This window comes from Anarhichas minor, unplaced genomic scaffold (genome assembly GCF_050575085.1).
Source record: "Anarhichas minor isolate MPS153535 unplaced genomic scaffold, ASM5057508v1 ptg000066l, whole genome shotgun sequence".
NCBI lineage: Eukaryota > Metazoa > Chordata > Actinopteri > Perciformes > Anarhichadidae > Anarhichas > Anarhichas minor.
This window is the reverse complement of record NW_027466512.1, coordinates 1,315,360-1,340,748: the sequence shown is the minus strand read 5'-3', so window position 1 is coordinate 1,340,748 and position 25,389 is coordinate 1,315,360. Positions and strand designations below refer to the sequence as shown.

General features: G+C 41.8%; 2 protein-coding genes across 3 annotated transcripts; one reads left to right on the top strand and one right to left on the bottom strand.

Annotated features, from left to right (window-relative positions):
* Positions 1-581: 581 nt before the first annotated feature.
* atp2c1 (ATPase secretory pathway Ca2+ transporting 1) lies at positions 582-23,537 on the bottom strand. The gene is made up of 27 exons (XM_076078423.1): positions 23,401-23,537; positions 21,538-21,639; positions 21,318-21,434; positions 20,273-20,362; positions 20,141-20,176; positions 19,997-20,058; positions 19,729-19,837; positions 19,372-19,527; positions 19,165-19,233; positions 17,702-17,777; positions 17,552-17,618; positions 16,983-17,107; positions 13,791-13,888; positions 13,461-13,556; positions 13,297-13,386; positions 11,464-11,568; positions 11,223-11,379; positions 10,873-11,043; positions 9,441-9,538; positions 9,272-9,322; positions 5,021-5,187; positions 4,736-4,804; positions 4,510-4,626; positions 3,870-4,017; positions 3,629-3,724; positions 2,498-2,639; positions 582-2,222 (listed from the first exon to the last, which is right to left on the bottom strand). The coding sequence occupies exons 1-27, from the start codon at positions 23,422-23,424 to the stop codon at positions 2,101-2,103; spliced, it is 2,760 nt and encodes a 919-aa protein (XP_075934538.1). The 5' UTR covers positions 23,425-23,537; the 3' UTR covers positions 582-2,100.
* On the top strand, positions 23,525-25,306 carry rpp25l (ribonuclease P/MRP 25 subunit-like). 2 transcript variants are annotated; one of them, XM_076078425.1, is made up of 2 exons: positions 23,525-23,801; positions 24,146-25,306. In XM_076078425.1, the coding sequence occupies exon 2, from the start codon at positions 24,291-24,293 to the stop codon at positions 24,951-24,953; it is 663 nt and encodes a 220-aa protein (XP_075934540.1). In that variant the 5' UTR covers positions 23,525-23,801; positions 24,146-24,290; the 3' UTR covers positions 24,954-25,306. The 2 variants fall into 2 exon arrangements, with proteins under 2 accessions (XP_075934540.1, XP_075934539.1); XM_076078424.1 differs by having other exon boundaries at positions 23,527-23,801; positions 24,291-25,306.
* Positions 25,307-25,389: the final 83 nt, after the last annotated feature.

Here is a 25,389-nt window from a genome sequence, read left to right as displayed (position 1 = left end):
AGAACATGAGGGAATGTGATGAGAACATGATAGAACGTGATGAGAGAACATGTGAGAACATGAGAACGTGATGAGAGAACGTGAGAGAACGTGATGAGAGAACATGAGAGAACGTGATGAGAGAACATGATAGAACGTGATGAGAGAACATGAGATAACATGATAGAACGCGATGAGAGAACATGAGAGAACGTGATGAGAGAACATGAGAGAACGTGATGAGAGAACATGATAGAACGTGATGAGAGAATGTGATGAGCAAATGGTGAGAGAACATGGTGAGGACGTGATGAGAATATGATGAGAGAACATGAGAGAACATAAGAGAATATGGTGAGAGAACATGAGAATATCATGAGAACGTGATGAGAGAACATGAGAACTTGATAGAACACGATGAGAGAACATGAGAAAATGGTGAGGATGTGATGAGAGAACATGAGAGAATATGATAGAATGTGATGAGAACATGAGAATGTGGTGAGAGAACATGAGAAGAGAATATGGTGAGAACGCGATGAAAGAACGTGATCAGAACGTGATGAAAGAACATGAGAAGAGAATATGATGAGAGAACGTGATGTCACTAAAGTATCTTTATTGAAATAAAGCAGAAACATAAAGAACACAGTGGAGGAGTAACGGAACGTCTCCTCGTATTAAAGGTCAGTTTCATTCCTGTAGTTTGTTCATTTGGTCCAAAGAAAACAAAAAAGATTCACTGAAGTTCTTCGTCTGATTTATGAATTAAATAATTTAATAATAACAATAATCATAATATTAACCGAGAGCTGCCAAACCAAACCGACTCGTGTGAGCTAACTCATGCTAATCAGGTTAGCCAGCACATGTAGCTAACGTTAGCATCGTTGATTAGCAAACGGAAATGAGGACATCAGACAGCTGTTTACTGACGGATCAATAAATCAATCATCATCGATGACAGAACATGAAAATAAAAATAGCTGTCGGATCCTGATGGAACTAAAAGGAAATAAAAAAAAACAAATATATCAAATTTTACTTTCATTGTTTGAATTAATGCCAAAATGAAAAGTACATTAATAATCAATTTACAGATATTTTCCAGTGTAATCTTAATCTCTTGTCTTAATAATAAAAAAATAGTAATAATAATAATGCCAAATGTAAAACAGACTTCTAAAACGGTCAGATTATAAAATGTAATGACAAACTGAATTTAAACACGAATAAGCAGTTTTATCTTTATGAACGATGTTTTCAGTCTGCAGACTTCCATCAGATTAAAAAACAAACACATTAATCCTGTTAATATTCAGAGAAAAGTAAACGGAGATTAAAGTCATAAAGAATCACAGATTTACGAGAACAAAAACTAGTCGAGGAACCCGACGGCTTAACTTTGGTTGAATTTGGTTGCGTTGATCAGCTGATTGAAGAGAATAATGTTAAACAGTTAAACATCACAGACGCACTTCCTGTTTACCGGCGGCGTTCATGATGTTGATCCGATCAAAGGGAAGAAACAATACCTCAAATGGCTCTAATAAGACGTCATTGATTTCTTAGACTTCCACAGTTGAAGACAGAAGATTAAAGCTTTGTATTCTCCATGTTAAAGTAATATTTATGTTATGTGCACACAGTTAAATAACCTTCTGGATGTCGTAGACTGAATGTTTCAGAGCTTCATGTCTGCATCAGAAATGAGGACCTAAAGAAACAAAGAGCTGAAGGTAAAAGGAGTTTTGTCCCGTTACATCTCCACTAACCCTAAACTGTAAACCTTCTACAGAGGAACCCACAGTAGGCCGAATAGTGGTCGACACCTTCTAACCACCAGATTAAAAAACAAGAATTGCACACGTCTCTACTCGACTCTTCACAGGGTTTTCTTCAGAGAGCTGCCCCTGAATCAGAGGAGCAGACCGGGAGGTGAGGTGGTTCCTCCAGAGAGTCAGGATCTACACCCAGCAGCTGATACTGGCTCAGATCCACCAGGTTCCTCCAGTCCCAGACCAGAGTTTCTCCTGAGGACCTCTCACTCTCAAAGAACCAGAACACTCATCCTCCTCTTCATCCTCAGAGTCCTCCAGAGGGCGGGGGGGGGGGGGGAGGTCATACCTCGTGGAAGCAGTCGGAGGGAGGACTCTTCTCGGCTCCTCTCCACCTCTCCAAAATCTTTATGGCCTCAGAGACCAGACACACCGAGGAGGTCAAAGTCACGAGGAACAGCAGGTCTGAGGAGGATCAGGACACGTTAACTCAAGACCTGCTGATCTGGCCTACGTCTGTTAGAATAAAGTCTGTTGATCTTTTCTACGTCTGTTAGAATAACGTCTGTTGATCTGGTCTACGTCTGTTAGAATAACGTCTGTTGATCTGGTCTACGTCTGTTAGAATAACGTCTGTTGATCTGGTCTACGTCTGTTAGAATAAAGTCTTGTAAAAGAAGTAAAGCTGTCAGATAAACGTACTGCAGTAGAAGTATAAAGTAAGATGTACTAGTACTCACCAAAGAGGCTGAGGCTCTCCGTCTGGAAGACGTTCTGTAGAGGAGGGAAGTAGATGACCAGCATCTGACCCATGATGGAGGCCAGGACGGCGTAGCAGAAGGTCTTGTTACTGCACAGACCCAGTTCATGGACCATACGGGTCTGAGGGGGACCAGAACCATAGATCAGGACTAGTATATGACCACCAGAGATCAGGACTAGTATATGATCACCAGTAACCAGAGATCAGGACTAGTATTGATCACCAGAGACCAGGACCAGAGATCAGGACTAGTATTGATCAGCAGTAACCAGGACCAGAGATCAGGACTAGTATTGATCAGCAGTAACCAGGACCAGAGATCAGGACTAGTATTGATCATCAGTATCAGGATCAAACAGCTGAATCAGTCACAATTTAATTTCCAACATGTCTACCTGGTGTATTATTAGAAACTAGTTCTGATCATGTTCAACAAACGTTCTGCATGTTTTGAATGAAGATGTTGAAACCTGACTGACAGACGTGATGAAGGTTGGTTTGAGGTCTTCTTCAGACTAAATAAACCAGCTGAAGAGTCTGAGGTCTTCTTCAGACTAATTAAACCAGCTAAAGAGTCTGAGGTCTTCTTCAGACTACTTAAACCAGCTGAAGAGTCTGAGGTCTTCTTCAGACTACTTAAACCAGCTGAAGAGTCTGAGGTCTTCTTCAGACTAATTAAACCAGCTGAAGAGTCTGAGGTCTTCTTCAGACTAATTAAACCAGCTGAAGAGTCTGAGGTCTTCTTCAGACTACTTAAACCAGCTGAAGAGTCTGAGGTCTTCTTCAGACTACTTAAACCAGCTGAAGAGTCTGAGGTCTTCTTCAGACTACTTAAACCAGCTGAAGAGTCTGAGGTCTTCTTCAGACTACTTAAACCAGCTGAAGAGTCTGAGGTCTTCTTCAGACTAATTAAACCAGCTGAAGAGTCTGAGGTCTTCTTCAGACTAATTAAACCAGCTGAAGAGTCTGAGGTCTTCTTCAGACTAATTAAACCAGCTGAAGAGTCTGAGGTCTTCTTCAGAATACTTAAACCAGCTGAAGAGTCTGAGGTCTTCTTCAGACTAATTAAACCAGCTGAAGAGTACCAGCTGAAGAGTCTGAGGTCTACCTGTGATCGAGAGCTCAAAGCGTTGAACATGTCGAAGAAGACGAAGCAGGTGAAGGTCATGGTGGTGTCTCGAGGAGTGATCACGTTGTCCTGCAACTGGAAACCAACAACAAGCACAACATTCACTAATGTGACCTATTTCTATTACTGCATGATGTCTTTATGTATTTACTAGTTATTTCACATGAACATGGTGAATACAGTCTGACTCTGTAAACATCAGAAACAGGAAGTGATGCACCTCTCTCCAGAAGACGAACAGCGTCCCACAGACAATGACGAGCGCCGACACCAGCACTTTGACGAGCAGACTGCGAGTGATGATGCTGTCTCTGACGTTACGGGGAGGCTGCCTGATGACATCACGGTCCACCGGCTCTACGCCCAAACTACCACAAACACTTGGTCACAAAACAAGTCGGTTCTGTCGAACAAGCTAAGAGGGAACGTTTGGGTCGGGTCCAAATCAGAAACATTAAAACCTCACATTAAAACGTCACAGACCACAGTTTTAGAAATACTGACAGCCCATAAAAATATCTATCATTTTACATTTTATTTATTGACAAGCTGTCTCAGATTCTCATTTTAAACATATTCAATGAGCATTATTGGCCGGAGAACTAAGATTTTCAATGGAAACGAGTCAAAGTTGTAGTTATGAAAATAAAGTAAACTCGTAAACATTATTGTCTATTCAGATTACGTCATTAATATTTCTATTGCCTCCACACGGCTCTCAACATGGCGCCGGCTGACGCTAGCTGGCGGTTAGCAGCTAACGGTGCTAACAAACGCTCAATACACTGGAATCATGTACAACGTTTAACTGTAGAGGGAACTGACTCCTTAACACTACACTTCCCATGATGCCCCTGTACCTCTGGGCGGGGGGGCCGTCCATGATGATGTTGATCCACAGGATCTGCATGGCGTTCAGCGGGTTGGGGAAGTTCATCAGTGTTGCCAAGGAGATGAGCGTCAGAGCTGCGATGCTCCTGGAGAACAGCAGTGAAACTTTATTTAAAATTTTATCTAAACGTATGAGAAACAAAGAGATTCTGATTGCGTTATAACTTGAATTTAATTTAGTCTGTTTTCACTCACGTGCTCAGCTGGAAGCGCACAAAGTTTTTAATGTTGTTATAAATTCCTTTTCCTTCCTCGATGGCCGACCTGGAAACAGAACGAAACGTCACTCAAGAAGAAGTTTGGATGTTTTAAAGAGTTCATTCAGATTCATTAAAGTAACAAACTACGCGACCAGCGACTGTGTGTTCTGTGAGGTACAATGAAGGAAGAGGAGAACACATTCTAGATAGAACTCATACTGATCCTCAGCAGTTCATCACTCTGCTCCATTTACAGGTGCACTGTCTCTTTAAGACTCACATGATGGTCTGGAAGTCGTCGTCCACCAGGATCATGTCGGCCGCTTCCTTGCAGACGTCGGTGCCCGTCTGGCCCATCGCCACGCCGATGTCGGCGGCCTTCAGAGCCACGGCGTCGTTCACCCCGTCGCCCGTCATGGCGACCACGGCACCGATGTTCTGGAGGGACTGAGGAGAGAAGTTCAATGTTCTGACTCACTCATGAGGAGAGAAGTTCTGACTCACTCATGAGGAGAGAAGTTCTGACTCACTCATGAGGAGAGAGTTCAATGTTCTGACTCACTGATGAGGAGAGAGTTCAATGTTCTGACTCACTGATGAGGAGAGAGTTCAATGTTCTGACTCACTCATGAGGAGAGAGTTCAATGTTCTGACTCACTCATGAGGAGAGAGTTCAATGTTCTGACTCACTCATGAGGAGAGAGTTCAATGTTCTGACTCACTCATGAGGAGAGAGTTCAATGTTCTGACTCACTCATGAGGAGAGAGTTCAATGTTCTGACTCACTGATGAGGAGAGAGTTCAATGTTCTGACTCACTCATGAGGAGAGAGTTTAATGTTCTGACTCACTCATGAGGAGAGAGTTTAATGTTTTGACTCACTCATGAGAGAGTTTAATGTTCTGACTCACTCATGAGGAGAGAAGTTTAATGTTCTGACTCACTCATGAGGAGAGAGTTTAATGTTCTGACTCACTCATGAGGAGAGAGTTTAATGTTCTGACTCACTCATGAGGAGAGAAGTTTAATGTTCTGACTCACTCATGAGGAGAGAGTTCAATGTTCTGACTCACTCATGAGGAGAGAGTTCAATGTTCTGACTCACTGATGAGGAGAGAGTTCAATGTTCTGACTCACTGATGAGGAGAGAGTTCAATGTTCTGACTCACTCATGAGGAGAGAGTTCAATGTTCTGACTCACTCATGAGGAGAGAGTTCAATGTTCTGACTCACTCATGAGGAGAGAGTTCAATGTTCTGACTCACTCATGAGGAGAGAGTTCAATGTTCTGACTCACTGATGAGGAGAGAGTTCAATGTTCTGACTCACTGATGAGGAGAGAGTTTAATGTTCTGACTCACTCATGAGGAGAGAGTTTAATGTTTTGACTCACTCATGAGAGAGTTTAATGTTCTGACTCACTCATGAGGAGAGAAGTTTAATGTTCTGACTCACTCATGAGGAGAGAGTTTAATGTTCTGACTCACTCATGAGGAGAGAAGTTTAATGTTCTGACTCACTCATGGAGAGAAGTTTAATGTTCTGACTCACTCATGAGGAGAGTTTAATGTTCTGACTCACTCATGAGGAGAGTTTAATGTTCTGACTCACTCATGAGGAGTTTAATGTTCTGACTCACTGATGAGGAGAGAGTTTAATGTTCTGACTCACTCATGGGGAGAGTTTAATGTTCTGACTCACTCATGAGGAGAGAGTTTAATGTTCTGACTCACTCATGAGGAGAGAGTTTAATGTTCTGACTCACTCATGAGGAGAGAGTTTAATGTTCTGACTCACTCATGAGGAGAGAAGTTTAATGTTCTGACTCACTGATGAGGAGAGAAGTTTAATGTTCTGACTCACTGATGAGAGTTTAATGTTCTGACTCACTCATGGGGAGAGTTTAATGTTCTGACTCACTCATGAGGAGAGAGTTTAATGTTCTGACACTCATGAGGAGAGAGTTTAATGTTCTGACTCACTCATGAGGAGAGTTTAATGTTCTGACTCACTCATGAGGAGAGAAGTTTAATGTTCTGACTCACTGATGAGGAGAGAAGTTTAATGTTCTGACTCACTGATGAGGAGAGAAGTTTAATGTTCTGACTCACTGATGAGGAGAGAAGTTTAATGTTCTGACTCACTCATGAGAGAGTTTACTGTTCTGACTCACTCATGAGGAGAGAGTTTAATGTTCTGACTCACTGATGAGGAGAGAGTTTAATGTTCTGACTCACTCATGAGGAGAGAGTTTAATGTTCTGACTCACTCATGGGGAGAGAGTTTAATGTTCCGACTCACTCATGGGGAGAGAGTTTAATGTTCTGACTCACTCATGAGGAGAGAGTTTAATGTTCTGACTCACTGATGAGGAGAGAGTTTAATGTTCTGACTCACTGATGAGGAGAGAAGTTTAATGTTCTGACTCATTGATGAGGAGAGAAGTTTAATGTTCTGACTCACTGATGAGGAGAGACGTTTAATGTTCTGACTCACTGATGAGGAGAGAGTTTAATGTTCTGACTCACTGATGAGGAGATAGTTTAATGTTCTGACTCACTGATGAGGAGAGAAGTTTAATGTTCTGACTCACTGATGAGAGAAGTTTAATGTTCTGACTCACTGATGAGGAGAGTTTAATGTTCTGACTCACTCATGAGGAGAGAGTTTAATGTTCTGACTCACTCATGAGGAGAGTATTAATGTTCTGACTCACTCATGAGGAGAGTTTAATGTTCTGACTCACTCATGAGGAGAGAAGTTTAATGTTCTGACTCACTCATGAGGAGAGAAGTTTAATGTTCTGACTCACTCATGAGGAGAGAAGTTTAATGTTCTGACTCACTCATGAGGAGAGAAGTTTAATGTTCTGACTCACTCATGAGGAGATAGTTTAATGTTCTGACTCACTCATGAGGAGAGTTTAATGTTCTGACTCACTCATGAGGAGAGTTTAATGTTCTGACTCACTCATGAGGAGTTTAATGTTCTGACTCACTCATGAGGAGAGAAGTTTAATGTTCTGACTCACTCATGAGGAGAGAAGTTTAATGTTCTGACTCACTCATGAGGAGATAGTTTAATGTTCTGACTCACTCATGAGGAGTTTAATGTTCTGACTCACTCATGAGGAGAGTTTAATGTTCTGACTCACTCATGAGGAGAGTTTAATGTTCTGACTCACTCATGAGGAGAGAGTTTAATGTTCTGACTCACTCATGAGGAGAGAAGTTTAATGTTCTGACTCACTGATGAGGAGAGAGTTTAATGTTCTGACTCACTCATGAGGAGAGTTTAATGTTCTGACTCACTCATGAGGAGAGAAGTTTAATGTTCTGACTCACTGATGAGGAGAGAAGTTTAATGTTCTGACTCACTGATGAGGAGAGAGTTTAATGTTCTGACTCACTCATGAGGAGAGAAGTTTAATGTTCTGACTCACTGATGAGGAGTTTAATGTTCTGACTCACTCATGAGGAGAGTTTAATGTTCTGACTCACTCATGAGGAGAGAGTTTAATGTTCTGACTCACTCATGAGGAGAGAAGTTTAATGTTCTGACTCACTCATGAGGAGAGAAGTTTAATGTTGACTCACTCATGAGGCGATAGTTTAATGTTCTGACTCACTCATGAGGAGTTTAATGTTCTGACTCACTCATGAGGAGTTTAATGTTCTGACTCACTCATGAGGAGAGTTTAATGTTCTGACTCACTCATGAGGAGTTTAATGTTCTGACTCACTCATGAGAGAAGTTTAATGTTCTGACTCACTCATGAGGAGAGAAGTTTAATGTTCTGACTCACTCATGAGGAGTTTAATGTTCTGACTCACTCATGAGGAGAGTTTAATGTTCTGACTCACTCATGAGGAGAGTTTAATGTTCTGACTCACTCATGAGGAGAGTTTAATGTTCTGACTCACTCATGAGGAGAGAGTTTAATGTTCTGACTCACTCATGAGGAGAGAAGTTTAATGTTCTGACTCACTCATGAGGAGAGAAGTTTAATGTTCTGACTCACTGATGAGGAGAGAGTTTAATGTTCTGACTCACTCATGAGGAGAGTTTAATGTTCTGACTCACTCATGAGGAGAGAAGTTTAATGTTCTGACTCACTGATGAGGAGAGAAGTTTAATGTTCTGACTCACTGATGAGGAGAGAGTTTAATGTTCTGACTCACTCATGAGGAGAGAAGTTTAATGTTCTGACTCACTGATGAGGAGTTTAATGTTCTGACTCACTCATGAGGAGAGCTTAATGTTCTGACTCACTCATGAGGAGAGAGTTTAATGTTCTGACTCACTCATGAGGAGAGAAGTTTAATGTTCTGACTCACTCATGAGGAGAGAAGTTTAATGTTCTGACTCACTCATGAGGAGAGAGTTTAATGTTCTGACTCACTCATGAGGAGAGGAGAAGACATCGGAACCCATTTATATGACCTCATGTGACCTATGACCTCCTATGACCTCACGGTGTATCATCTAAAGAAGGTCTTACTCCTTCAGGTGTTTCTTTTCTTCTGCTCACCTTGACAATCTTCAGCTTGTGTCGAGGACTCGCTCGATAGAAGACGGATATCTGTGGAGACAAGAGACACTTTAACTCCTGTGTGTGTCTTCATGTGTTTTCATGTGTCTTCATGTGCATGTCTGCGTCTTCATGTGCGTGAGGACTGTAATAATAAAAACTGTCTCACCCTCGGGACGATGTGAGACAGCTGCTGCAGGTCCATGTGGTCGACCTCGTCTCCAGACAAACACTGAGATCCTTTAGAGAAGAGACCCAGACGACTGGCTGCAGAGACACAGGAGGACGATCACTAACACGATCACTGACACGATGTCTATCACTATCCTGGACTTATTGATTACAGATCACTATCCTGGACTTATTGATTACAGATCACTATCCTGGACTTATTGATTACAGATCACTATCCTGTACTTATTGATTACAGATCACTATCCTGTACTTATTGATTACAGATCACTATCCTGTACATATTGATTACAGATCACTATCCTGGACTTATTGATTACAGATCACTATCCTGGACTTATTGATTACAGATCACTATCCTGGACTTATTGATTACAGATCACTATCCTGGACTTATTGATTACAGATCACTATCCTGGACTTATTGATTACAGATCACTATCCTGGACTTATTGATTACAGATCACTATCCTGGACTTATTGATTACAGATCACTATCCTGGACTTATTGATTACAGATCACTATCCTGGACTTATTGATTACAGATCACTATCCTGGACTTATTGATTACAGATCACTATCCTGGACTTATTGATTACAGATCACTATCCTGTACATATTGATTACAGATCACTATCCTGGACTTATTGATTACAGATCACTATCCTGGACTTATTGATTTCAGATCACTATCCTGGACTTATTGATTACAGATCACTATCCTGGACTTATTGATTACAGATCACTATCCTGGACTTATTGATTACAGATCACTATCCTGGACTTATTGATTACAGATCACTATCCTGGACTTATTGATTACAGATCACTATCCTGGACTTATTGATTACAGATCACTATCCTGGACTTATTGATTACAGATCACTATCCTGGACTTATTGATTACAGATCACTATCCTGGACTTATTGATTACAGATCACCATCCTGGACTTATTGATTACAGATCACTATCCTGGACTTATTAGAATATAAAGAAACATTTTCAAGAAGCAAATCAAAGTGAGAAAGTCGTCTTGCAGGAATTAGACAGTTGATTGATTTTTGATTATTATTGATCGATTGAACTCTAATCATACAACCAATAATCATTTTTAACTGAATTTCAGGTTTTTAGTTTTAAACTCTGGACAGCTGCTTTCACTATAACTAATTAATAAATATAGTAATTAATTTAGCTTATTCCGTCATGATTTGTACTGATGATGATGATGAGGACAATATTGATGATGATAATATTGATGATAATAATGATATTGATTTTGATGATGATAATAATATTGATGATAATAATGATATTGATGATAATAATGATTTTGATGATGATAATGATATTGATGATAATAATAATAGTGATAATATTGATGATGATGATTGTCTGTTCCTCACCTATGGACACGGCCGTCTCCTGAGAGTCTCCAGTGATCATCTTGATGGCGACCCCAGAGCTGATGAGCATCCCCACAGCCTCTTTGACCCCTGACCTTGGGGGGTCGATGATGCCCACTAGACCCAGAAAGGTCAGGTTCCCCATCTGAGACCCGGACGCAAAGGCCAGAACTACAGGAGGACACGGACCAATGAGCTCAAATATTATATATATACATACATATATATATATATATATATAATATACATACATACATACATACATACACACACCAGCAGACCCCATGTAGCTGATCTGCTGCTGGTACAGCTCCCTCTGCTGGTGTGTATACAGATACATATACAAGTACCTCTGAGACCAGCAGACCCCATGTAGCTGATCTGCTGCTGGTACAGCTCCCTCTGCTGGGCGCTCAGAGACAGAGTACTTCCTCTGCTGTTGTAGGAGCTGCAGAGGATGATCACCTGCTCATAAGCTCCTTTCATGAAGATCACTCCTGGTTTATCCTGAGGGGGGGAGACACAGACCAGGATCAGTTATTGATCGGTCATTGATCGGTGGATCGATTGATAAAGAAGGAGTCATGTGACCTTCAGCGTGCGGTGAACACAGCGGACAGACATCCACTTCTGCTCTGAGCTGAAGGGACGCTCCTCCAGACGGACGTACTCCTGCTGCAGGCTCTCCAGACCCATCTGGAACACACACAACCACATCTGGATCAGGACCACATCTGGACCAGTTCAGGTCCACAGCTATATACAGTGGGGAAAAAAAGTATTTAGTCAGCCACCAATTGTGCAAGTTCTCCCACTTAAAAAGATGAGAGAGGCCTGTAATTTTCATCATAGGTATACCTCAACTATGAGAGACAAAATGAGAAAAAAAGAAATCCAGAAAATCACATTGTCTGATTTTTAAAGAATTTATTTGCAAATTATGGTGGAAAATAAGTATTTGGTCAATAACAAAAGTTCATCTCAATACTTTGTTATATACCCTTTGTTGGCAATGACAGAGGTCAAACGTTTTCTGTCTTCACAAGCTTTTCACACACTGTTGCTGGTATTTTGGCCCATTCCTCCATGCAGATCTCCTCTAGAGCAGTGATGTTTTGGGGCTGTCGCTGGGCAACACGGACTTTCAACTCCCTCCACAGATTTTCTATGGGGTTGAGATCTGGAGACTGGCTAGGCCACTCCAGGACCTTGAAATGCTTCTTACGAAGCCACTCCTTCGTTGCCCGGGCGGTGTGTTTGGGATCATTGTCATGCTGAAAGACCCAGCCACGTTTCATCTTCAATGCCCTTGCTGATGGAAGGAGGTTTCCACTCAAAATCTCACGATACATGGCCCCATTCATTCTTTCCTTTACACGGATCAGTCGTCCTGGTCCCCTTGCAGAAAAACAGCCCCAAAGCATGATGTTTCCACCCCCATGCTTCACAGTAGGTATGGTGTTCTTTGGATGCAACTCGGCATTCTTTCTCCTCCAAACACGACGAGTTGAGTTTTTACCAAAAAGTTCTATTTTGGTTTCATCTGACCATATGACATTCTCCCAATCCTCTTCTGGATCATCCAAATGCTCTCTAGCAAACTTCAGACGGGCCTGGACATGTACTGGCTTAAGCAGGGGGACACGTCTGGCACTGCAGGATTTGAGTCCCTGGCGGCGTAGTGTGTTACTGATGGTAGCCTTTGTTACTTTGGTCCCAGCTCTCTGCAGGTCATTCACTAGGTCCCCCCATGTGGTTCTGGGATTTTTGTTCACCGTTCTTGTGATCATTTTGACCCCACGGGGTGAGATCTTGCGTGGAGCCCCAGATCGAGGGAGACTATCAGTGGTCTTGTATGTCTTCCATTTTCTAATAATTGCTCCCACAGTTGATTTCTTCACACCAAGCTGCTTACCTATTGCAGATTCAGTCTTCCCAGCCTGGTGCAGGTCTACAATTTTGTTTCTGGTGTCCTTTGACAGCTCTTTGGTCTTGGCCATAGTGGAGTTTGGAGTGTGACTGTTTGAGGTTGTGGACAGGTGTCTTTTATACTGATAACGAGTTCAAACAGGTGCCATTAATACAGGTAACGAGTGGAGGACAGAGGAGCCTCTTAAAGAAGAAGTTACAGGTCTGTGAGAGCCAGAAATCTTGCTTGTTTGTAGGTGACCAAATACTTATTTTACCGAGGAATTTACCAATTAATTCATTACAAATCCTACAATGTGATTTCCTGGATTCTTTCCCCCCATTCTGTCTCTCATAGTTGAAGTATACCTATGATGAAAATTACAGGCATCTCTTATCTTTTTAAGTGGGAGAACTTGCACAATTGGTGGCTGACTAAATACTTTTTTCCCCACTGTATATGTATATATGTACATACAGTATGTATACGGTGCAGTTCCCAGGTGAGAGTCTTACCTTCATAGAGAGAGCGATGAGAGCTCCTTCTGTAGGTCGACCCAGGACGTTGTGATTCCTGATGACTGAGTCGTTACACACACAGCCCACCTGATGACACACACACACGTCATCATTTTACATGAACCACATGAGTAAAGAGGGTTCAGTGGACGTTGACTCACCTCAACGATCTTGCTGATGGACGGACATGAGAAGCCGTGGACGACGTCTCCGTCCAGCAGGACTTCTCCTGCTCCATTGTAGCCAACGCCCGTCACCTGCAAGACAACGTGTGGGGTTAAACAACCCACCCTCACTTCTTTATATTATTGTGTCATTTAGAGGACAGACAAGGTCTCATAAATGTGTATAAATAATTTTTTTATAATGAAATGCTGAATATTTTCATAATGAAGATGAAACACAGTGAATCTCAAGTTTACTCTTCACTTCATAAAGAGATGTTATTATTGTTATCACAGCTGTGAGGGAGATGATGAAGATGTTCACACCTCAGCGTGGAGTCCATCCGACGTGAACAGCTGAGTGACAGTCATCTCGTTCTTGGTCAGCGTTCCTGTCTTATCTGAACAGATCACGTTACAGCAGCCTGACGAAGAGAAGGATGAAGAAAACAGGAAGTAACAGACAGTCACATATCAAATGTTTGTGATAAACTGAAGGATGAAGTGTTTCTTTATGTGTTGATGATGAATGTTTGTGATGAACTGAAGGATGAAGTGTTTCTTTATGTGTTGATGAATGTTTGTGATAAACTGAAGGATGAAGTGTTCCTTTATGTGTTGATGATGAATGTTTGTGATAAACTGAAGGATGAAGTGTTTCTTTATGTGTTGATGATGAATGTTTGTGATAAACTGAAGGATGAAGTGTTTCTTTATGTGTTGATGATGAATGTTTGTGATGAACTGAAGGATGAAGTGTTCCTTTATGTGTTGATGATGAATGTTTGTGATGAACTGAAGGATGAAGTGTTCCTTTATGTGTTGATGATGAATGTTTGTGATAAACTGAAGGATGAAGTGTTCCTTTATGTGTTGATGATGAATGTTTGTGATGAACTGAAGGGTGAAGTGTTCCTTTATGTGTTGATGATGAATGTTTGTGATGAACTGAAGGATGAAGTGTTCCTTTATGTGTTGATGATGAATGTTTGTGATGAACTGAAGGATGAAGTGTTTCTTTATGTGTTGATGATGAATGTTTGTGATGAACTGAAGGATGAAGTGTTTCTTTATGTGTTGATGTTGAATGTTTGTGATGAACTGAAGGATGAAGTGTTCCTTTATGTGTTGATGATGAATGTTTGTGATAAACTGAAGGATGAAGTGTTCCTTTATGTGTTGATGATGAATGTTTGTGATGAACTGAAGGGTGAAGTGTTCCTTTATGTGTTGATGATGAATGTTTGTGATAAACTGAAGGATGAAGTGTTTCTTTATGTGTTGATGATGAATGTTTGTGATGAACTGAAGGATGAAGTGTTTCTTTATGTGTTGATGATGAATGTTTGTGATAAACTGAAGGATGAAGTGTTTCTTTATGTGTTGATGATGAATGTTTGTGATAAACTGAAGGATGAAGTGTTCCTTTATGTGTTGATGATGAATGTTTGTGATAAACTGAAGGATGAAGTGTTTCTTTATGTGTTGATGATGAATGTTTGTGATAAACTGAAGGATGAAGTGTTCCTTTATGTGTTGATGATGAATGTCTGTGATAAACTGAAGGATGAAGTGTTTCTTTATGTGTTGATGATGAATGTTTGTGATAAACTGAAGGATGAAGTGTTTCTTTATGTGTTGATGATGAATGTTTGTGATAAACTGAAGGATGAAGTGTTTCTTTATGTGTTGATGATGAATGTTTGTGATAAACTGAAGGATGAAGTGTTTCTTTATGTGTTGATGATGAATGTTTGTGATAAACTGAAGGATGAAGTGTTTCTTTATGTGTTGATGATGAATGTTTGTGATAAACTGAAGGATGAAGTGTTTCTTTATGTGTTGATGATGAATGTTTGTGATGAACTGAAGGGTGAAGTGTTCCTTTATGTGTTGATGATGAATGTTTGTGATAAACTGAAGGATGAAGTGTTTCTTTATGTGTTGATGATGAATGTTTGTGATGAACTGAAGGATGAAGTGTTCCTTTATGTGTTGATGATGAATGTTTGTGATGAACTGAAGGATGAAGTGTTCCTTTATGTGTTGATGATGAATGTTTGTGATGAACTGAAGGGTGAAGTGTTCCTTTATGTGTTGATGATGAATGTTTGTGATGAACTGAAGGGTGAAGTGTTCCTTTATGTGTTGATGATGAATGTTTGTGATGAACTGAAGGATGAAGTGTTCCTTTATGTGTTGATGATGAATGTTTGTGATAAACTGAAGGATGAAGTGTTTCTTTATGTGTTGATGAATGTTTGTGATAAACTGAAGGATGAAGTGTTCCTTTATGTGTTGATGATGAATGTTTGTGATAAACTGAAGGATGAAGTGTTCCTTTATGTGTTGATGAATGTTTGTGATAAACTGAAGGATGAAGTGTTCCTTTATGTGTTGATGATGAATGTTTGTGATAAACTGAAGGATGAAGTGTTTCTTTATGTGTTGATGATGAATGTTTGTGATAAACTGAAGGATGAAGTGTTTCTTTATGTGTTGATGATGAATGTTTGTGATAAACTGAAGGATGAAGTGTTCCTTTATGTGTTGATGATGAATGTTTGTGATAAACTGAAGGATGAAGTGTTTCTTTATGTGTTGATGATGAATGTTTGTGATAAACTGAAGGATGAAGTGTTCCTTTATGTGTTGATGATGAATGTTTGTGATAAACTGAAGGATGAAGTGTTTCTTTATGTGTTGATGATGAATGTTTGTGATAAACTGAAGGATGAAGTGTTCCTTTATGTGTTGATGAATGTTTGTGATAAACTGAAGGATGAAGTGTTCCTTTATGTGTTGATGAATGTTTGTGATAAACTGAAGGATGAAGTGTTCCTTTATGTGTTGATGAATGTTTGTGATAAACTGAAGGATGAAGTGTTCCTTTATGTGTTGATGATGAATGTTTGTGATAAACTGAAGGATGAAGTGTTCCTTTATGTGTTGATGATGAATGTTTGTGATAAACTGAAGGATGAAGTGTTTCTTTATGTGTTGATGATGAATGTTTGTGATAAACTGAAGGATGAAGTGTTCCTTTATGTGTTGATGAATGTTTGTGATAAACTGAAGGATGAAGTGTTCCTTTATGTGTTGATGAATGTTTGTGATAAACTGAAGGATGAAGTGTTCCTTTATGTGTTGATGAATGTTTGTGATAAACTGAAGGATGAAGTGTTCCTTTATGTGTTGATGAATGTTTGTGATAAACTGAAGGATGAAGTGTTCCTTTATGTGTAGATGATGAATGTTTGTGATAAACTGAAGGGTGAAGTGTTTCTTTATGTGTTGATGATGAATGTTTGTGATAAACTGAAGGATGAAGTGTTCCTTTATGTGTTGATGATGAATGTTTGTGATAAACTGAAGGATGAAGTGTTTCTTTATGTGTTGATGAATGTTTGTGATAAACTGAAGGATGAAGTGTTCCTTTATGTGTTGATGATGAATGTTTGTGATAAACTGAAGGATGAAGTGTTCCTTTATGTGTTGATGAGGTGTTAAGTCACATACCCAGAGTTTCTACGATGGGAAGCTTCTTGATGATGGCTCTTTTCTTCACCATGCGCATCACACCGAGTGCCAGCGTCACCGTCACCACGATGGGTAAACCCTCTGGGATGGCAGCTACCGCCAGACTGAAGGACCGAAGAGATCGCTGATCAATAATCAATACATCAGATACACCGGTTATCAAAGTGATAACATGAATAACTTTGATCTCTACAGGTGAACTACAAACCTGCTCTAAGGGACCATCAGACCTCATCAGGTGCTGGTTTTAATAAGATCCAGATCATAAACTGTGTTTCTATTGGTGGCTACTTGTTCTTGTGATTGTATTTATTAAAACCTAATTTCACTTGTTTCTGTATGTTCATCAATGTAAAGCATGTAAATAAATGTTCTGAATAAATAAGATTTCTTGTCTTTTCAAAAACATTTCAGGAGAACGTTTTTTCTAAGAATGACCGGAGAAGTTTCGTTTATAGACAGACAACAGACAGAGAGAGACACACACACACAGACAGACAGACCAAGAGAGAGACAGACAGACATACAGAGAGACAGACATCAGCTACCTGACTCCGATGGTGAACATGTCCAGGATCCTCTTCCCCTGCATCCAGCCCACCAGCATGATGATGCCTGAGACAGAACAACACAGTGTGAACACAGAACCACGATGAAGAGGAAGAGGAGATCATGAAGATGACTTAACAACAACTAACCTATGATGCCGAACGAGTAGAGCGACAGCTGCTTCCCCAGCAGGTCCATGCTCTTCTGTAGCGGAGTTTTAGGAGCCTGAATACAACAACCAGGAAACAATTAAGAGAAAAGAAAACTGTAACTCTACATAAAGTATCTGTAACTCTACATAAAGTACCTGTAGCAGGTCAGTCGTCTCCACTGTAACTCTATATACAGTACCTGTAGCAGGTCGGTCGTCTCTACTGTAACTCTACATAAAGTACCTGTAGCAGGTCAGTCGTCTCTACTGTAACTCTACATAAAGTACCTGTAGCGGGTCAATCGTCTCTACTGTAACTCTACATAAAGTACCTGTAGCAGGTCAATTGTCTACTGTAACTCTACATAAAGTACCTGTAGCGGGTCAATCGTCTCTACTGTAACTCTACATAAAGTACCTGTAGCGGGTCAATCGTCTCTACTGTAACTCTACATAAAGTACCTGTAGCAGGTCAATTGTCTACTGTAACTCTACATAAAGTACCTGTAGCAGGTCAATTGTCTACTGTAACTCTACATAAAGTACCTGTAGCGGGTCAATCGTCTCTACTGTAACTCTACATAAAGTACCTGTAGCGGGTCAATCGTCTCTACTGTAACTCTACATAAAGTACCTGTAGCAGGTCAGTCGTCTCTACTGTAACTCTACATAAAGTACCTGTAGCTGTAACTCTACATAAAGTACCTGTAGCAGGTCAGTCGTCTCTACTGTAACTCTACATAAAGTACCTGTAACTCTACATAAAGTACCTGTAGCAGGTCAGTCGTCTCCACTGTAACTCTATATACAGTACCTGTAACTCTACATAAAATACCTGTAGCAGGTCAATTGTCTCTACTGTAACTCTACATAAATTACCTGTAGCTGTAACTCTACATAAAGTACCTGTAACTCTACATAAAGTACCTGTAGCTGTAACTCTACATAAAGTACCTGTAGCAGGTCAATTGTCTCTACTGTAACTCCACATAAAGTACCTGTAGCTGTAACTACATAAAGTACCTGTAACTCTACATAAAGTACCTGTAGCTGTAACTCTACAAAAAGTACCTGCAGCAGCTTGAATAATGTTCTACCTTTTTTAACACAATGGAACAATGTCATACTTGTTTTTAACTGAAATAGAGAAACAATACCTGCTTTGTTTGAGAACACACACACACACAGACAGACAGCACATGTGAAAGCACAGAGTTTCCTTACAGCACAACTGAGTTTCATTAACAGGGAAACTTTTAGAAGTCGTTTCCTGAATGAAGTTAGTGACAGTGATACTTCCTCATCTGCAGTCTTTCCGTTTGTTGTTCACATGAAGCTAAAAACAGCAGATTACTGGAGAAAGCTCACAGTTCTCTGTTACAGCTCTTTGATATATGAACATATGACCTGTGAACGTCCTGTAACAGCTGTAGCTTCATACTCAGATTTAGACCCACGTACCTCCTCTGCTTGCATCATCTTGAAAACCTCCCCAAACTCAGAGTTCTCTCCGGTCCCGATGACGATGCCCTGAGGAAGACAAACACCACTCATGAGTTATATCATATATTCCTCTGTGTCTTCTACTCAGCATGAGACTCTTAGGAGTTGGAGGAAGAGGAGGAAATGGAGCAGGAGGAGGAAGAAGATAAGGAGGACCAGGAGTACCTTGGCTCTGCCGCAGCGTACCAGCGTCCCCATGAAGGCCACGTTGCTGCGGGAGGTGATGTCTCCGTTGGAGGACGGCGGCTGGTGGACGGTGGACTTGGAGCAGGGAGACGTCTCCCCCGTCAGACTGGACTCATCCACAGACAGGTCTGAGGTCTGAGAGGAGGTGAGACAGGCAGTCATCACTCACACAGACAGTCTGTCCACTTTGTCCTCAGACCAGTTAACAAATCACAGACAAAAGTTAATAAACTCAGAGGAACTAATGTTGAGACAAATTAAATCAATTAAAACAATAGAGAAGATGATGATGATGGTTATCAGTGTGCGAGTGTCTCTGTGTGTGTGTGTGTGTACCTCCACCAGACGTAGGTCTGCTGGGACTCTCTCCCCCACCGACAGACAGACTGTGTCTCCAGGAACCAGGTCTCTTGCCAACATGTGCTCCAGGTGTCCGTCCCTCAAACTGCACACATATACATGTTTCATATATACATGTTTGTATACACACACTTTTCTAAACTTGAGACCAGCTCAACCCAAGAGATACTATGTATTTAACATCATGAAGAATAATTAAAGTCTGTTTATTTAACATCATGAAGAAGAAGAATTAAAGTCTCACCAGTGACATTCTGGAGGCACCAGCTTCCCCAACTCTTCTAGAGACTTCTCTGATCGATACTCCTACACACAAACAGACCATCAGTTCATTGTTGGTGGCCATAAAAATAAACATGAGACATGATTTATGATAAACAAGACTCACCTGAACAAAAGCTACCGTCACTACGATGATGATGGCCTGTTAGGAGAGAGAGACAGAGACACAGAAGAATACAGTGGTTAATCGAGTCCAAAATGTTCTATTGTTCTCCGTCAGCTGTTTGTTAGAACGTACCACAGTGATGCTGATGGCGTCGTCTAACTGGTGCATCAGAACGCTGATGATGGCTGACGCCAACAGCAACAGGATGAGAGGATCTTTGAACTGCAGAGAGAGAGAGAGAGAGAGAGAGAGAGAGAGAGAGAGAGAGAGAGAGAGAGAGAGAGAGAGAGAGAGACACACAGACAGACAGACAGACCACATGAGTTCGTGGCAATTATTAATTAGTAAAAACATGAAGTCAAATCAGGCCAGTGAACTCCAGAAACGAGTTTGACATGATTTGAGCTGAAGGACGTCATAGTGGACCAAAGTTTACTGTGCTCAAGAGACAGACACCTGAACTAAAGACATGTCAGTCCCTAAGAAACCTGCAACATGAAACACAGAGGACTCATCAGACCAGAAAAACCTGAACGCACCACGACTCTGTCACATACTGAAGGCAGCCTGAGGGACTTTGTTGGTGTGTTTTTTCCACGGCGTCTCCGACTGAACACGAGTTACAGGACGGCGTCTCCGACTGAACACTAGTTACAGGACGGCGTCTCCGACTGAACACCAGTTACAGGACGGCGTCTCCGACTGAACACGAGTTACATGACGGCGTCTCCGACTGAACACGAGTTACAGGACGGCTTCTCCGACTGAAGACTAGTTACAGGACGGCGTCTCCGACTGACATGTCTTTAGTTCAGCAGGGCGGTGTCTGTCTCTTGAATGTCCTCATTCATACGAGTCATTATTGTGTGATGTCATCAGTGGACATGACATCTTCTGTTAGATTCTGTCTCACAAAACAAAGATGAGACTCTGGACATTTTTTCAGCAGCAAACGAGGACAAACTGATGTGGACCAAGTGGACATTGTGGACACTATAGACCCTGTGGACACTGTGGACCAAGTGGACCCTGTGGACACTATAGACCCTGTGGACACTGTAGACCAAGTGGACACCATAGACTAAGTGGATACCATAGACTAAGTGGACATTGTAGACCATGTGGAAACTGTGGACACTCATGTCAGTGAAGGACCCCTCAGAGGAGGACAGGTTACCTGGGAGATGTATTTCTTCCATAGCGGTTCCTCCTCACTGATGTCGAACTCGTTCCAGCCGTGGTAGGCTCTCCTCCGGCTCACCTCCTCCTGGTTCAGACCCACCTGCAGGTCTGCCTGTTTCACCACGAGAGGACAGACATGTCAGAACAGTGGACTGACGGGTTAAAGACAACGTGGACAGAACAGCGAGGACACAGCTGGTCTGAGGACGGCGTACCTGCAGGACACACACTACTTCGTGGACGGGGAGTTCGCTGGCCTTTCTGGAGGTTAGTACGGGGATCATGGTCTCATCTTCACTGAATTGTCTCTGGGAAAGCTGCAAGACAACACACAGAGACACACTTTAGTGGACCGGGGAGGACAGACAGGAGGACACAGAGCTGAATGGAAGACAGACAGGAGGACACCAGCATGTTTACTCCTCCCCCTCATGAATCTAATTGGTTCCCAGTATAAACAGTCCTCCCCTGAGTTTCCGCCCACTGAGCAGCGTGAGAAACTGGTTCTCAGGTATTTCTCACCTACGTTCAACAAATCACAGCTGGAGAAGAGAAGCTTTAACTCTGTTAACTCTGTTATCTAACATCTAACAGCTGTATTCATTATCAACAGCTGTATTCATTATCAACAGCTGTATTTATTATCAACAGCTGTATTCATTATCAACAGCTGTATTCATTATTAACAGTCCTCAGCTGTAACTTTGTGAACAGTTTCCCTCACAATGAAACGTTCTCTTATCTGATCTCAGATCAGAACTAGATCCAGTCTTTCTGGTTGTGAACCTTCAGCTGTTGTGTAACTAATGAGGGCAAAGTCACCAAAGAAACCAAAGTCACCAAAGAAACCAAATTCACCAAAGTCACCAAATTCACCAAAGTCACCAAAGAAACCAAAGTCACCAAAGAAACCAGTCACCAAAGAAACCAAAGTCGCCAAAGAAACCAGTCACCAAAGAAACCAAAGTCACCAAAGAAACCAAAGAAACCTGTCACCAAAGTCACCAAATTTATCAGCAGGACGGCAGAGAGAAGAGCAGCATGATGGAGATGAATTACTATATATTATATATACACACACATAAGAGTCTGATTGAATGGATCCAGATGATTTGGTTTGATGTCATGCTTCAGTTTTATAAAATCGGAACTATTTAAATCTCTGACGTTACGACATCATTTAGTTTATTATTATTAATCATGAGAACTTTGACAGGTCCAGAACTAAACTCTTTATTCATCATCATATCAGATCAATAATCATTGTTACAGATTGTCTAAAAGATAAAATATGAAACAGAACTCACATCAGAAGGTTCCATGTTGGCGTTTGTAGCTCAGACTAAACGTCCGACGTCCGACGTCCTCATTTACAGTCTTTAGAGACCAAAAGGAAACATTTCTCCTCCCATCTCTCCTGGATCTGGTCTCTAAGTGGTCCGGTCTCTGTCTCTGGTCTCTGATCTGGTCTGTGTCTCTGGTATAAAACCAGTTCCCTTCCTGGTGCATCAGCTGACTGACACACCTGTATACCTGAATTTTTCAGTTGACCTGAACCTGGAGCTCAGTGCCCCCTAGTGTCAACAGTCACAAATACATCTACAAATAACTAAAGAATCTAACTCATGAAAGATCAATAATCAATAATCCTGAACCATCAGCAGAACTAAAGAACGTCCTGAAGAACACGTTCTACTTCACCTCAGATTAATAACTTACTGATTCATAAACGTGTTTCTGATTCATGAGGAACATTTAATACAGAAAACTAGAACAGAGAGAAACAACTTTACCTTTGAGTTCTGATGTCTGATTAATGTATGACACGCGCGCACAAACGTTAGCCTCAGTTAGCATGCTAGCTCCATCTCTAGCTAACATGCTCGATGAGACAGAGGCTGAGCTTCAGTGTTAACATTAACAAGCTAACGTTAGCTCCGCTGACAGCAGCATGCTAACCCGGACCACGGAGAACCGAACACGTACCGGAAGGACTCAGAGACGTTAATGAGTTTGTTTTATGATAATCTGGATTAAGACTTTTAAAGAGTATCTAACTGTTAAACAGTTAAACTCACCAGTAGCTCCCGTTTCTTCAGCATCTTCCGTCAAATCCACCGTGGAGCGACTTCCGGTGACGTAGCACAGGTCACCATGACGGCCAAGAGCTGCACGCTTCCGGTACACCTTCATAATAAGAGCATTTTGTTTACAGGCGTGCCGGAAATAATCTCTTCTTCTACTTTTTCTTCTTCGGCCACTAAAGCCTTAAACCTGAAACCCCAGGGACTTACTGTGTTATTAGTACTTTTACTGCAGTAATATGTGTACTTTACTCTTATCCACTCTGCCTTAGAGCTGGTTAGTAAAACCTGACAGTTTGCGACAGTTGTCGTCGTTGGACGGTGACGTAAAGCGTTGCAGCAGAAGTAAACATGTGGAGATCAGCAGCCTAAAGGAAACAAGAAAACACCAGCAGGTAAAATGTTTAATGGATTTACTTCAGAGAAGACTCTTTTCCCTTCTGACTCTGGTGTGTTTTCATGCTCATACCGGAAGTTAGCTTTCAGTGAACACAAAGTGAGTCCGTTGGCATGTAGCATGTAGCTTAGCCACACTTTCCTGTCGCTTTATTGAACATTAGCTGAAGTACATGACGTCTCTGTGACATTAGTTCAGTGACGTCATGTTTAGGTTCATCTTTTATTTATTGAACGTTTAATAAAGCTCATAAACCTGTGTCAATCAGAAACAGATCCTCTGACTCTCTGTCTGTCTCTCTTTCTGTCTCCCTGACTGTCTGTCTCTCTCTCTCGCTGTCAGTCTGTCCTCTGACTTTCTGTCCTCTGTCTGTTCTCTGTCTCTCTGACAGTCTGTCTGTCTGTCTCTGTCTGTCTCTCTCTCTCGCTGTCAAGTCTGTCCTCTGTCTCTCTTTCTGTCCTCTGACTGTCTCTCTGTCTGTCCTTAGATGGAGAACTACAAGAAGAGTCGTACGGTGGAGCGTCCGTCCGTATGTCCCTTCCTCGGTCTCCCCCCCGACACGCCGGAGGTCCGAGTCAGAGACGGCGGTAAGATCCGTCACCCTCTGCGTTACGCTCTGAGTCACATGGAGGACAAACCCAGACCGGCCGAGGACGAGGACAGGGGCGGGGCGAAGGAGGGACGACCCGAGGACGGGGGCGGGGCTAAGGAGGGACAACAAGAAGCAGGACGGACGCTCTGCAGACAGATCCTCCTCACGGCCAGCGGGACGGGCGTCTCCAAAGCCATCACGTGTGCTGAGATCGTGAAGCGGAGAGTTAAAGGACTCCACCAGCTCACCAGGGTCCAGTTCAGCACCGTGGATGAGGTCTGGGACCCTCTGGAGACCAGCGCCGGACTGGACAGTCTCACCGTCAGCAGGAACCTCCCGTCCATCTGGATCCTTCTCTCTAGGGACACGCTGGACCAGAGCCAGACCGGGTACCAGGAACCGGGACGCCACGACGCCCTGTGGGCCAGCAAGGAGGACAGGGGGGGACAGAGACCAGGACACAAAAGGAAGCAGGGGGGGGGGGGAGCCAGAGGACGGGGACCCGGACGGCAGACAGGACGGTCCAGAGACCTAAAAGGACAGAGTGGAGTCAACTGAGTGGATGTTGAGAAGACGAATGCTGGGAACCAGCAGGAAGAGGACATTAAGAGGACATTAAGAGGACATTAAGAAGACATTAAGAAGACATTAAAAGGAGATTTAGTTGGACATTTAGAAGACATTTAGTTGGACATTTAGTTGGACATTTAGAGGACATTTTGATAAAAGACAGACTTGGTCCCAAAGGAGCCGAGGACACGATGAGACGACTTTATGGTTTGATTTTTAGGTAATTTACTAAAACAGGATCCTTAAAATGTATCAACACAGATTTTCAAGTTCACTAATAAATTCTTTATTCTTGTAAAAGTGTTTTTCTGAGTAAAATAATTAAAGAACTTTTCTTTGTTTCTCTTCATTTATATTTATTGAAAACAAGGAACGTTCATGTTGTTGATTGTCGCCCCCTGTGGACTAAAGTGGTAGTGTCTCT